Source organism: Brachycentrus maculatus, unplaced genomic scaffold, assembly GCF_059751285.1.
Source record: "Brachycentrus maculatus isolate JH-2025_06_01 unplaced genomic scaffold, ASM5975128v1 h1tg000055l, whole genome shotgun sequence".
In the NCBI taxonomy this organism is placed as follows: Eukaryota; Metazoa; Arthropoda; class Insecta; order Trichoptera; family Brachycentridae; genus Brachycentrus; species Brachycentrus maculatus.
This window is the reverse complement of record NW_028280809.1, coordinates 3510591-3526579: the sequence shown is the minus strand read 5'-3', so window position 1 is coordinate 3526579 and position 15989 is coordinate 3510591. Positions and strand designations below refer to the sequence as shown.

General features: G+C 33.0%; 1 protein-coding gene across 43 annotated transcripts in view; it reads left to right on the top strand.

Annotated features, from left to right (window-relative positions):
- ens (MAP7 domain containing protein ensconsin) overlaps positions 1-15989 on the top strand; it is a 290307-nt gene that overhangs the window by 175890 nt on the left and 98428 nt on the right. For 2 of the 43 annotated variants that reach the window (XM_088278176.1, XM_088278149.1), the window contains exons 1-2: positions 1262-1448; positions 5527-5862. The exons of 36 other annotated variants lie outside the window; for them this stretch is intronic. In XM_088278176.1, coding sequence (XP_088134302.1) covers positions 5709-5862 — 154 coding nt within the window. In that variant the 5' untranslated portion in view covers positions 1262-1448; positions 5527-5708. Of the gene's footprint in view, positions 1-1261; positions 1589-5526; positions 5863-15989 lie in introns of those variants that run through there. 5 more of the 43 variants (XM_088278163.1, XM_088278177.1, XM_088278151.1 and 2 more) reach the window with 3 other exon arrangements.

The window sequence follows — 15989 nt, the reverse complement described above, 5'->3', positions numbered from 1 at the left end:
TATATTTTCGGTGATATTAATTTACAACAAATAAATCCGGAAAAACACATATACACATAAATATTTATACTTGCGTGGTGTATTATTAAGGTAGTATTTAGTTTCTATATCAGGCGGTAGACTTGTGTTAATAATTCCTTTTCTATTGTATATTTCTTTCGCAGGATTACAAAAATATTATGAAAATTGAAACATCTGGGAATTTCATCGTTATTTTTTATTAAGAAATAAATCAATGTTTTTTCAAATGACAAGACAATCGGTACTGTTGGACTATCAACAAAGTCAACAACATTGCAAACAGAGCAACATAAGGTCATGCGCATGTGATTGTGATTATGAGATACGAGTATGTCATATTACTATGTAACAAGCTCTTTTACGATAAGCGCATGTGAAATGTGTGCATTTCGCAAATGAAAATGTTGAGAGAAATGATTGATTTTTAATACTTTTATTTTATTTTCATTTAATTTTAGTTTATTTTGGAAATTAAAAAAACAGTTACATAAATTCAATTTACATTAACGTGTAACACAAAACAGGTATTTGTACCATTCCAGTTAGAAAATTTCACATTTGTAATTTAATATACCTGGAAGAGGGACGGGAGGGAGGAAAAGGGGAAAAGGGAAAGATCAAAGCTGAAGTCGAAGACAAATTTGGTGAAAATATGAAGACACCACGATATGAATATCGACTTACTATGTAAGCCATCTCAGTGCTGACAAGATCGAGTAGAAAAAAAATCCCATATTCATCGTTAACCAATCTTGATGAAAGAAAAATATAGGAACTTTGTTCATAGTTTGTTCTACTCGTGGGAAGCGCTTTTAAAATACAAAGAGAATTTTTTAAATATCATTTTTATGTCGAGTATATTAAATCCGATATTCCTTTGGAGTTTGAGGTAGTATTTTACGAAAATGTAGTATTTTCTACCCTTGAGGTAGTATTTTACGAAAATGGCGCTATATTAGATATCCAAATTTATTATTATTATTTAAATACCCTACAACATGACAGCAGAGCTTTATTTTTACTGCTATCTCTTCTGCCCACTGATTCTTAACCTTCATTTCTAACCCCTTTTGTAAATTAATTTAAGGTTCATTAAATTTTTGATTTCGTATGAACCTAATCGCGCTTCTCGCTGGAGCAACAGTTTGTTCTTGATCATACCTGGATTAGACGTCACAAGCCACGTGATCGCGGCGGCCAGTAGGAGGCAGTCTCTACACACTACCTGATACCAGCACTCAGTGCCACGGTAATCTGCGCGCGTGCAGACCACCGCGAGAGTGAGTCGCCGATCTTACCCGACCGCGAGCGATCTAAACCGATCACAATCGTCTTTATCCTTCCGAGGATTCTCGCGCCAGTGATACAAATCGAAATACCTAGTGATTAAAAAAGATATATGAAATATACCAAATATATATCAACAAGTAATAAGTGAATAATTAAGTTATACTATGTAACTAATGCAAACATTGTTATTCATCACTTTTCACGCAATGGCACGAGCAGTTACTGAATTGTGAAACTTTTTTTTTCAACACATTTTATGAATTATTTATTTTCTACGGTATTGCCTTTTTTTAGAATTCTGTTTTTATTCATGGTTTTATTTGATCGTATGTGATTTAAATTGTTTCACGTAGTGTCTATGAGTTTATAACGTCAGACGAAACGTCACACCGCAATAGTGATTCTCACATTTGTGCATTTATTTATCATAACAATTATGTATCAATTTTGTAAAATAAAACACCTTATCATTCATCGTTCAGTACTAAAATACTATTTTACGTTATTACATTAACTTTTAAGTTTTATTATACAAAACGAACGGAACGATGAATGAGAAGGAGAGTGGTACATTACCATACCATAAAGTTAATAATGCTTTTAATATTTTTTCTTTAAACCCTTATTTGCACCCCAATGGTGCATAGAGCACTGCATCATACAAATGCAGTGTTTTCTTGATCATTTACACATGAATAGAAGGTGATCAGCCCTCCGCTTCAGGCACCAGTCCAGGGTAATATTGAATAAATGTTGGAGTGAAAAATCACTTATATTTTTTTGACCCTCCCCTGGGAATCGAACCCGGGACCTCCAGAACGGTAGCCGAGAGTGCTGGCCAATACACTATGGTGGCGGACAAAAATATACAAATATTAAGAAATATGCAAATATTAGAACTATCACACTTGCTTATTCGAAAGAAATGCATCTAAATTACTAACTTTTATTTTAAAATACTTGTATTTGCAAATTTTACTGTAAAACCTTGCGGTTTTCCGCAGTAAGCACTTAGGATATGAGGTTATCAGCGATAAAATACTTTCTTCTGACTTCTTTTCTCAGAATATTATATTTTCAATTCATACTTTTTATCACGCAGTAAATATAAAATAATACTTACATTTTAAATCCGTTGGTTGAAATAAAACAAAAATCCTTATATTTTTGCTTTTTGTAGCGTTACGTCTTTTGCTCATCCGGAATCGCTCAATTTGTGATGTAAATTTTAAATGTAATTGTTAAGTTTTTGTATAAATATTTGTCTTCTCGTCCAACGGGTGACCTTAAAGTCGGACCATTCACATTAGCACTTCTATTGCCATCACAAACTCGTTTAGAAAAAGCCAGACTATTACGTTTTAATTCCGACTCTTTTTCCATCACTTATCACCTGATACACTGGTATTATAAAAACACAATGTATCTGTTTATCTACTTGATAGAATTATGAGTGTATTTTTCACTTAAATGAATGACGAATAACGCTTCTAGATTTTTAAAACGAGATAAAAGTACATCACTGCATATTTACTTAGCATGTTTATCAAACAAAAGTTTTAATGCATCAGAATAAATTCAAAAATGCCTCAATGGCACCTTTCTTATGCCAATTATTATGAAATCTGTGAAGAAGTAATGAAGATATAAAGGATCAAAGTATCTATCTTTCAAATGCCAGGAATTCGTTCAAATCGTGACGTCACCATGCGTGATGTCATTACGCGCTTCATCGAAAGACTCGGCTACTGGTTGCCTTGCAATCGAAAGTCAATGTACCTCGTGTTCCCGAGGTGTTTTGGTCCCAGTTTTATTCCAAGTCCAAGTATTTCGTTCTGTGAGCGGAGAACTGGCGGGAGTGAACACTTGTACACTTGTTTTAACTGCATTGGTACCAAATTTCTAAAGTAATGCATATCCGTTATGATGTAATGTGTATCCAACTTGGTAAAAAGCTGTTTTTCAATAAGCGTGTTTTGCAATTTAAAATGGTAATGAAATAAAAGAGAATTGAGATATATTACATATCCCTGTTGAGACATCTAATTTATCTTAATATATGACTCTCAGGGGATATATTTTGTATTTTAGTACAATTAAATTATTCAAAAAATATCCTTAAAGTGAGATCTAAAAAAGATAACTTTTATATGTAGAGTACGTTAAATTCAATAGTTTTTCGTCTACGAGTACTTTCGAGTACTATCTCTTTCATACAAATAATAATAGCACTTCTTTTCTAGTTTACAGATTTTGTGAATGAATTTGAAGTGCCTCAAGCGGATATTCAATGCCAGCTAACGTGACCTTTAAATATCCACATTTTTCCATTGCGGTTCATCTCTGTAGGTTAATTTAACAACTAGGTGATTTATTTTATAGTGGTTCATTGCTATTCCGACCACGTAGTAAGAACTAGCGTAGCTAACCATGGACTGTGTGTAGATTGTATTTACATTCAAACTGGATACTTGTGTGGTATGACTGACACATCGGTGTAGTAATCTGTTTATGGGCCTAGTTTGACGCTAGAACGGATGTGAGTGAGTGTCTTGGTACAACCAGATACCAGACATTCCTAGACGAAACCATGCGGTGTGTTGGTATTTTTATCTTATCGTAAAAATTATGTTATTTTAACAAATTACATCCAGCGCTGGCTTTTATGTGCCACACCTTTTCGCCATCTTGACTCGATCGTGTTTCCTAAATACGTCACACGCCAACACTTTTTTATGATGGAAAGCGAGTTATTGTAAAATATGATATCATGTGAGTCTGGGGATGTCTGCAAGATTTAGTGTTTTAAAACTTTTTAAATAGCTGGTATTATACACCTGCTAACAATCAAGAGTTCAATACTTTTTTTGTCACGTAATATATCATTGTTCCGCAAAGTGTGTGCCGGGGCACACTGTTGTAGCGTGGTGATTAGGTGGTGTGCCGCGGAAAAAAGTCTAGTTTTGTGAAAATAACACGATTGCTCCTAAGTTTGAATGCCTGTGTTCAGTTAAGTAGGCTCACATTTCGCATTTAACATAATATGTTAAATATGTTACCATAATATGGTAAATATGCACCTCTGCAATTTCTCAATTTGGTAGGTGTACCTTGAATGGAAAAAGTTTGCGAAACACTGTAATATATTATGTGTTCAAACTATGATTGACAATACGTAATAATAATTAGTTTTCATTATTTACTAGCAGATGGCATTATATAATAGATTTCATTGAACTATCATTGGTACTGAGTTAGCTGTCTGTGATGGACTTAGTAACGTTTTTTCTTCATAATGTATTCATGATTTAGTAAGCTGTTATCAATGACGTCCTAATAAGTGTGATTATACACACATGTTTGTTTATGTCGGGCGTGTGTCGTGTGTATATCATTACCAGAAGTCTTATTCATTCAGTGATATAGCATTTCGTATTTAGTCCGATCGTGTGTCTTGCGGTATTTGTTTCTTCCGAATCTTTACTACGTACGAGTACGGGGTCATCTTCTGTTTTACAGTATTTTTATTACAAGGTCGCTTCATTACAAGTCACTTTTTTTATTAAATTACCTAACGTCCAAGTAACTCTGAAATCTAGCTACGGCTTATGCAATACCGCTTATCGTGACCCTACTAAGGCTTCAACTTTTTAAGTTTTATAGCCTATGCCTACCGTGAGTGGATTTACTCTTTATGTTTAAAGTTAATATAATTTATTGTAATTCATGAGTGAAATCTAGGCAAAAACACTCGCTATCTCGCTAGAGGCATGAGTTTATACATTTCATTGATTCTAAGTTAGCAGTGAAGTTACTCAGGTGTAAGATTTTAGTTCTACAATTTTACACGTGAATTTACATAGGATGCGAGTTTACTTGTGTACTAGGTATGTGTAATACTTACACGCCTAACACTTATACATATACTTAACCTATATGAATATTTTAAATTTAAGTTTTACTTAGTAAATGCCACTATTTATTAAAATCTACTGTGACACGTGTTTCGATGCATTCCGCGTCATTTTCAAACACCGAAAATGGTGTTTGAAACGGTGTTTGAAAATGATGCGAAATGCATCGAACACGTGTCACAGTATATTTTAAGAAATAGTGGTATTAACTAAGTAAAACTTAAATTAAAAATGGATAGATTTTACCACAAAGTGACTGCCGAATCAATTAATAAAAATATATAAATATTCTCAATCTGAGTTTACAGCCGCCTCTTTCTGTGAAGTGAATACGGATGCGTTTTGCACAGCCCTGGTATAAATAATAACAAGGGTTGTCAAGTGATATTTTGCCGCGTCGTGTGATGTGTTAACAGTGCCATATACCGGATTCTCTGGTTCTCTGTCGAGTTTGATGTGTTCTTGTCTCGGTGGCCCGCTACCATGGGTGTGGACTTTGACCAGCAGAACAGGATCCCGACCAGCACGCTGCAGGAGCTGAGAGGCATCCTCATGTCCTCGCTGTCCAGGGAGAACCTCGGCATGTTGGACTCCCCTCCGGAACCCAGGAGGAGGAAGGTCCGCTTCGAGGACAACGGTGAGTCGGAAATCGATGAGCAGCTGTTTCCGCATAAGCGTGTATCTCCTTTCAAACAATCCATGATATTCTCGCTGTTCTTACTCTTGTGCTGAGTCTTCTTATCGTAATTGTCCATAGATGGTGTCTTTATAAAATTTTATTTTATTTTGTTGTATACAGCTAACAAGTCTGCATTTAGTTGAACGAATACTTCGAAAATAGTGGAAAGATTTATAAATAAACTAAGAGTCATACTATTAATTGATTTTACTTTTAATTTGTAGAACTCCATTTTAATTTATGTATTAATTTGAAATTAAACACAGTTTTTTGAGTTTGCTAAGTTGTTTTTATTTTTAAAAAAACATATAAAAATTAATATTGTGACAATTGTTTCGCCTAGTTATGGCATTTTTGAACGAATGCTTGTTTTCAATCACTACCAAACATTTTTTTTATTTATTTTTTTTTTTTTTTTACTATTAGATTAAAACCAATATTTTTAGCTTTTCCACTTTTTTATTTGACCAGCGACCGGGTTTCGTCGTTACCGACATCATCAGACTGGACATCACCAGTCTGATGATGTCGGTAACGACGAAACCCGGTCGCTGGTCAAATAAAAAAGTGGAAAAGCTAAAAATATTGGTTTTAATCTAATAATAAATTAAAAATGCAATTCCATCACGAAGTTTCAGTGGATAATATAAATCTACTACCAAACATGTTTATGTTCAAATAGACTACATGTTTCATAAGTTAAACTTCCATCATTCAGGTCTGTATAATAACTTTATACAGACCTGAATGATGGAAGTTTAACTTCTGAAACATGTAGTCTATAATAAAACTCAAGTGGTAAAAAACGAAGTGTTTTCTTTAATCATTGTAACATGTCTTACCACAAAGTTAATGCCGAAACAATAAATAAAATATTTATGTTCAAACATTCGGTTGACATGTTTGTGTTCAAAAATCCGTTTGAAAATGCCATAACTAGGCGAAAAAATTGCATATTAATTTTTAAGTGTTTTTTAATAAAATACAACTTAGTAGACTCAAAAAATCTGTGTTTTATTCAAAAATTAATACATAAAATAAGAAACGTACTTTTGTTTTCTAACTCTTTATTTCTAACCCTTATCGGAGTAATGTTATATTTATCGTTGATTTTATGAGAACAAGGTGATAAGTCCTGCCCTTCAGGTCTCTAGGGTGATTTTAAATAAATAACGTATAAGATTGAAAAATCATTTATAATTATTTTCACCTCAATTATTTCAAATTATTATAAGCGTTTCCGATCTGATTATATGTATTTTATTAGCTTCTTTGTATACCATAAAATTCTAGGTTGAAATTTTTCACTAATTAAGCTCATTCAAAATCTTCAAAGTCATCCAATCATTGTGTTGAATTTGTTCAGAAAGTGACCGTGTATAATCGACGTTAATTGTACTAATCACATATGATTTTTTACGGACTATTAAGCCGTTTAATTTTGTGTGTACACATTTTTTATATTTTAATATATTTCTTTTGAATTTGATCTAGGGTCTTTTGACCATGTCGCTACAAATATGTACATAAGTAGTGATATTTAAAAAAATATTTACTTAAATAAATACTTCTTATAAACGACCTTGAAAATTCGTATGGCTTTGTAATTTTCCGTTCGAATGACAATCGAATGCCAAAAAAATATACGTTAATTTTACGGATGTCATTATTTTCTTCAAAATATCATTAAATATTTTTTCACGGCCATCAAGCACAATATATTAATTTCTGTATGCAATCTTACTCTTATCCTCACCCAATGGTGCATAGGGCACTGAAACACATTGACGCTATGTTATCTTGATCGTTACTTACATGAAGGCAAGGTGATCACTCCCGCGCTCAAGGGACCAGTCCAGGGTAATTTTAAATAAATAAAAATTGCTTATATTTTTTAACCCTCCTGGGAATCGATCCTTCGACCTCCAGCATGTTCCAAATTGCTAAACACGCTAACTATTACACCTTGGGGGCTGACAATATATTAATTTCTGGATAACAAATTATTTTTGTTGCATTATTTAATTTTGTGAGTTGAGATGAAATTTATACTATTTATTGATTCGGCATTAACTTTGTGGAATGGCATTAACTCTGTTACAAATAAAGGTCAAGTCATGAAAAATTTAGAAAATTTAGAAATACATACAAATTTTAATTCAGATAAAACGTTAATTAATAAAAATGTTTCAAAATACGTCACCATTATTATCAACGTTTCCTTTTACAAAAAATCTTGTTCCTTAACCCCCTTTCCCTATATTAATTTACCTATACATACCCCTAAATATACTTTGTCCATTAGTTTTAGTTTTTACCAGAAGATGAAAACATCTGTAAGTTTTCGAAACTATTCATATGTATAAATAAAACTCATTAAAGTATATTCAAGTGTTTAATTTTAAAAAAATAATCGAGATGAAATTTACCGAATGAAATGCAATTTGCGAATTTCTTCAATGCAATCAGTATAACCGTCTAGTGTTACTGTTCCCACCGTATCTCACGCAAGTGATGCGGAAACGTAACCCGCGTGTCATTCTTCCTGCAGGGTTCTTGTTGCAATTAATTTACACTCGCGTAACACAATTAACTGCCACACCGAGGTCCGTTAATTCTAACATTATTTTATCTTCACACTTTCTCCCCATTGCGTTCGCTTCCGGAAAATTCCTCGCTTTCATTTCAGTGTATCCCGTTCACTTACGCATGGCTTATCGCCACACTCCTTCACATCCGGTAAAACGTTTTACTACCCCGATTTTTTTACTTATTGATTTAAACATATTACATACATAAGTCACATATATAATATTCCCGACGAATAATTTTCATTACTCATTTTGGTACATGGAATTAATGTTAAGAAGACAAAAAATAATTTAAAAGGTAACAATTTAGAAAACACATGGCAGAATGTAAAATATAAAGCAAAAAAGATACATTAAATAGATATACTCAAATCCTTGAAAGCGGTCAAGTTAGGAGTGAAAATAATCGGCGGGTATGCATGAGGAGATGAATGAACGTGAAAGAGGCGAAGAATGTTTGCAAAGATAGAGTGTTGTGGCGTTCTATTCTCTCTACCTAGCCCTGCGGTGATGGTTAGTTAGTTAAAAACTTACTATAAAAAAACATAAGGATAGGATAAGCATGTTCAAAGGAAAAAAAGAGAAAACATAACTAATCACTAACACAAATAACTTCTTCCATAATTTGTTATTTCAGTTCATTCATTTTGGATCCTTGACTGGGTCCTATTTTATATATTTTAAGCAGCTGGTTAATTTGAGTTTAGGCAATATATTGTAAGGATATAAATTAGATCTATAATTTTCTTTTCAATAAATAATAAACGAATTTCTGCCTCACTGCCAATATATTTATGGCAGACATGGGCCATCGAAACAAAAACCAAATAAAATTAACACTTCTTCATAAAGACTCGTTTTTCGTAAAAAGTAGTCCTTGCTTCTAATATATTTGACTTACTTAAGCTGGAAAGAAGTATATACATAGAAAATGTAACGAATAGCATCCCAATTGGGTAACCGGAAAAGTAACAGTTAGCCATTGGACACACTTCTAATTAATTGCCTTATGGTATTCGGAATTTTGCAGCGATGTGTTTATAGAACAACACGCGGTAATTATACTGATGTAATTATTGATTGAAGTTATTAAAAATGTTTCCCTTGTAAAGAGTTAAAGAGAGTACCTATCTAGAAGGTTATACGGTAATAAATGGGATTAAAATTTCACCGTTAGTGGGTAAATAGAAACGATTCTTCCTCGAGATAATAGTTGCGAATATTTATTGTTTAGACGTAGACTTTGCGTCCAATAAAAATTCCACGATGCGTTATATCGCACGCGTGTATTATTATATTAATTCATTACAGAACTAGCAATTCGCTTATGAAGTTTTTAAAATGTTTCCCTTATAAAGAGTTAAAGAGAGTGCCTATCTAGAAGGTTATACGGCAATAAATACGATTAAAATTTCACCGTTAATGGGTGAATAGGAGCGATTCTTCATCGAGATAATAATTGCGGATATTTATTGTTTAGACGCAGACTTTGCGTCCAATAAACATTCCACGATGCGTTCTATCGCACGCGTGTATTATTATATTAATTCATTACAGAACTAGCAATTCGCTTATGAAGTTTTTAAAATGTTTCCCTTGTAAAGAGTTAAAGAGAGTACCTATCTAGAAGGTTATACGGTAATAAATACGATTAAAATTTCATCGTTAATGGGTGAATAGGAGCGATTCTTCATCGAGATAATCATTGCGGATATTTATTGTTTAGACGCAGACTTTGCGTCCAATAAACATTCCACGATGCGTTCTATCGCACGCGTGTATTATTATATTAATTCATTACAGAACTAGCAATTCGCTTATGAAGTTTTTAAAATGTTTCCCTTGTAAAGAGTTAAAGAGAGTACCTATCTAGAAGGTTATACGGTAATAAATACGATTAAAATTTCATCGTTAATGGGTGAATAGGAGCGATTCTTCATCGAGATAATCATTGCGGATATTTATTGTTTAGACGCAGACTTTGCGTCCAATAAACATTCCACAATGCGTTCTATCGCACGCGTGCATTATTATATTAACTCATTACAAGACTAGTAAGCAATTCGCTTTTGAAGTTTTTAAAAATGTTTCCCTTGTAAAGAGTTAAAGAGAGTACCTATCTAGAAGGTTATACGGTAATAAATACGATTAAAATTTCACCGTTAATGGGTGAATAGGAGCGATTCTTCATCGAGATAATAATTGCGGATATTTATTGTTTAGACGCAGACTTTGCTTCCAATAAACATTCCACAATGCGTTCTAACGCACGCGTGCGTTATTATATTAACTCATTACAAGACTGGTGAGCAATTCGCTTTTGATTAATCGCAGTGAGCGATCTTAATGGCCCTTTCTTCTCGGCTGGGTTATTTGTTATTTTCCCACCGGGCGCTCGGCGCGGCCAGCCGTCACGACTCATTCACAAGAGAATCTACTGCACTTACGCATGATAATCGTAATTTAGCTCACTTTCTGTTTTCATTTTGTTTTGCGCTATCGACACTGATCCGCTAACGAGAACGTTTCGAGTGTCGTAATAACACATTTTTACTTTTTTCCCCGCTGGCTGTTGCGCCACAATGGAAATTGGAGTGTAGAAATTAGTTTTCATGTGGTCCCCTGATGGCAATGTTGAATATCTCAATTTTATTTCTACAGGGCGAAATGAATGCCGCTTTCTTTTACTCCTGATTTTATTTTATATCTGATTCCTTGCTCCGTCCCAACTTATCGCTTTTGTAAACTGTTAGGGTCAGCTCACCTCGTCCTCAGGTTGTATATCCTTCTATCATATACAAGGTCACCTAAGTCATGCCTTGGAATCATGTTATTTTTCATCCATGGATTAGTTGGTCAGTGGACCCTCTGATGGCAGTGTTGAATGTCTCAATTTTCTTTTTACATGGCGATATGAATGCCGCCTTCTTTTACGCCTGATTTTATTTTTTATAGCGGGACGCAATTCTTTTTCTTCCTTGCTCCATCCCAACTTATCGTCTTAGTATACTGTTAGGTTCAACTCTCCTCATCCTCAGGTTGTAGGTCTTTCTACCATATACAACGTCACCTAAGTCATACCTTCGAATCATGTTATCTTTCTGTAACATCCATGAGTTTTTGGTCTTCCTCTAGATGTCTTTCGAGGAAGACCCATGGCCTAGTTTACAATAGATTCAGGTTCTCTACGTACAATGTGCTCATACCATCTCAATTGCCTTTCCTCTACTATACTATTGATATCAGTTACACCTAATGTTCCATAAATGCGTAAACTCTTTATTTTATCTCTCGGGATGCAATAATGTAAGACAGAAGAAAATCTATTATCTCGCCTTAATCAATTTACAGAGCATTAACAAGATTTCATAGAGTATCTCTGTAAATGACAAAGCTACATTATTTTTACGAAATTGTTTTAGAAATTCGAGATGATTTATAAATGTCGCCATTTTGGTTTTGTTTAATTTTTCCGACTCGGGTGTTGCCACCATGCAAATTTACTACAGAATATGAGATTTAAACCAGATGAAAGTAGAATACGCGGGATGAGCATCTGCTCAGTGTGAACTATTTTTCATAATTTAATATTTAAAGGAATGTTTAAGAATCGCATAGGCAAAGGAATAAAAAACAATAATCAGATTCCGGCCATCAAGAACTCCGCCATAAAAATTTCGAAAAACAACGTAAGCACGTAATTTCTCACACATTTCTTACTAGACAAACTATTATATTTTTTTAGGATAAGTTTTATATAGTACGGGTGTGTTTTTTTATGGATATTAAATAAAATTAATTGATTCGGCAGTCACTTTGTGGTAATATCCATCCATTTTGAATACCGTATGGTGTTTTAAAATGATGCGAAATGCATCGAAACACGTTTCACGATAAAAACGTAAACACAAGTATAATTTAAATTAAAAATCGATTTAATTTAGTTGTTTAAATTTTTTATAAGTAAACACTCTTATAATACCACTTAATGAGTTTCATTTCATTACGCACGTTTTACTTTTCACCTGTAGATGAAAACATCTGTAGTTTTCGAAACTAGAGTGAAATAAAAGTTATTATACAAGTGTTATGTATACTATAAAAAAAATAAAACAACTATATTAAATTGATTAATATTAAATCATTTTCGTCAAATTCGGACTTAATATACGTATACTTTTGGAAATAATTCTCGATCTCGATATACCTGTATCCTTGGAATTTGAATTTTTAACCTCAACAAGAGACATCCGCGATGATGTGGGCTCAGACTGATTTTTCGTTTTTTTTTTACGTTTTGATATTTGCACCTATTTAGTTTTGCATACTCACCTCTTTGTAAAGTAAACAGTATCGGAGGCACGCGACCTTGTTCAACGTCCTTTGATAACCTTGTTCGTCACGACTGCTTATTTCTTATTCTGCCACACAAGCGAAACGAACATACGATACAATTCATGCATCTACGTCATCACTCGATATAACGAGATGAAAATCGGTTTACAGATATATCTGAATTATTGATAATTATGTACATATGTACATAGATGTATCACACGCATACATCACTCTCTCCTTTAAAGAACGTCATAAATCAAAAATCGTCAGTTGTGAATGTTTCTGGTTTTACCTAAAAAGATCTGTTGCACAGTAAAAAGTTCAGTAAGTGGCTTGATATTTATTTTTAATACATTGTATTATATTTTTAAACTTTTAGAACGTTCTCCTGAAAAATCAAGTTTTTTGATTTATGATGTTCTTGAAAGGAGTGAGCGATATATCAATCAGTGCCTGACTAGACAAGCTTCCTTTTTTGCATACTCTGTTGTATTTTAGGAGAAAAACGTTTATTTTTTATTCAAAACGCTATGAATGGGTTGTAGGAAATGCGGTTTATTAATTACTCAGCTCAGGAATCTAGTCATTATCTAAGAAGGCTGTAAAGGTCAAATAGGTATGCCGTGGAAATCCGTTCATATGAATTAGATTGTCCTTCAAACACGCTTTGTACGTTACACGTAAACACCTGTTACAGGCAGTGTTTAAGAATTCTCAAGGCATTGTTCCTTCTCGAAACCATTGAAGTGGGTGGTATCGGTATAATTCATATTCAAATTGCTTCACGGAAGACATTCGTATTAAATTATATTCGTTGATATATTTTTCTTTTCCATGTTTTATTTTAAATGCATCTTTTTTGTGTGCAAATAATGAATTTCCAATTGTATTCGAAGGTTACGATGGTTGTGCAAATCGAAGACGCCATATTTGTCATCATTTTAAAAAGTCTTATAAACCTGTATTTTTCTATGCGTCCTTCATGTAGGCCAACCAGTTAAAACCAGGGGTACTCATTAATATATATTTTTTTAAGTTATTGGTTTTTCTGTATGTGTTCCATATTTTATTTATGCTATTTTCTTTTTTAAAGCGTTTCGAATACGTATTTTGAATTTAATTTTGATTTTAATTTTTCTATTAAATTCACTATCCGCATTCAGCTGGAAAAACCAAACAGATTTATGAAAAAATAATCACCTAATGAACGATACCTTTGTATTCAAAACGGATTTTAAACATTCTTAACTCAGCATGTCTCGGACTATAGCGATGAATTCCATTTATTTTTTATTTTCCTAATATTGTTCTTATAATAAAATAAATATTTACAATCGCTCCTTGTTTCATAATGTGGCTTATCGCATTCCGATTAAATGCCTTTAGGTAATCAATAATGTTTATCACACCATTGTTTTATATTTTTATAGCACGTGTTATCATTCAACTGTTTTATTGTATGTACAATAGAGTAATCATATGTTCAAATTAAGTTATTAAAAAAAAAATATGTATATATTGTAAGGTATACGTACAATATTGGACTCGATAGTGCACTGCAAAGCACTAATATCTATTGATATATTTATATAGTCTAGCTATTCATCATAATACGATTGATTTATCTGTACAATAATCTATTGATAAAAAATTCTATTTTTCGCATGTCAAATTAGTCCATAATTACCTACATGGAAAAAATACAACCCACATTGTTTTATACTTTTTTCATCAAATTACAAAACAAAATTAACAGCGTTGTGCATATAAAACAAAATAGAGTTTAAATAAAGTGGATAAAAAAATATATTTAAAAAAAATACGGAAAATAAGGCATTTTTTTACCCTTCAAGTGAATTTCTAGTTGTTAAAATCTATCTTAATCGCTTATAGTATCCGATAACTTAAGAATACTGATTTCGGTTAAAATTTACAAACAAGGAATACTCTTTTTTGTATTAGTTGATCGTCGTTTTGTCAGGTTGAAATGCCCTGGCTGCGACAACGTTTGGTAAGATCATGTCTATATCTGGCTCGTGATGACATCACGTCTTGTTGTTCCTAAAAAGGCCGCACCAGGGCGGAGGTCGACCGCGGTAGATGATATCTTTGCCATTTTATTGACGGATTTTACAATAATTTGATAATTTACACGGTGCGTATTGAGACATAGTATGAGGCAATAAATGCCGCTCCTCGACGCTCGGCAAAATCTTACGTTGGCGGTGAAATATTGGAATTAGTACCTATTCACTTTTTACACATCGTTGTACAAACCATTCTAATAATTAACTCATTGCACGTATATGCGGTACATGACTCAACAAATACATACTCACACAGCGTGTTTATGGCATTCTTTGATAGTTACGTGATTTTCCTATTCTGACACCATAATAAATATCAATTAAATGGTTTAATTACTATAATCGAACCGAAGCAAAATGCGGAAGAAAAGGAAATAGGAAGTTCAATACAAAGATAAATAAATATTTAAACTCCTGTGCTTTAGTTATATTGGCGGTTAACAAACCACTTGGTCGTTTAATTAAATACGATAAAATGTCGGGAAAATGTTAATTCGCAAGTTACATATGTTGTGTTGCAATATACCAAGAATCGCCTGTATCAGAATGCTCAGACTATACAATGATGGCATAAGACAGTCCGGTTGATGTGTTCAAATAGAAATGTAAAAAGGACGTTATTATCTTGCTCGTCGATGTAAGCAACCGGCTAGAAATGTCTTGTCTCTCTAGAAGTCTAGAACATGCCACTAATATCTCTTATCTGCCCCTTTTTTCAAAAAATCGTATACGTTTGATAATCTAAATGTGAGTCTTTTAAAGGTACCTTTACCTTAACATTATTTATTTTTTATCTGTTTTTTATTTTATTTTTTACATCAATTCTTAAGGAGAAAATTTAAGGATAATTATTTACGAATATGCTTTATATAGCTGTGAAAAACTTAAAATTATTAAATTTATTATATTTTTTTATTGTTTCGTTTCGGTTACCGGTTGTCCGATTTCATGTTTTTTCCTGTTCACATATTCCTCGCATGTAATACGTTGTTCGTGGGACGATTTTGGTCGTAGGTGGAGGTTTCTTAATTTTTTGCACTATTTCTAATGACGTGAGAACACCTTATGT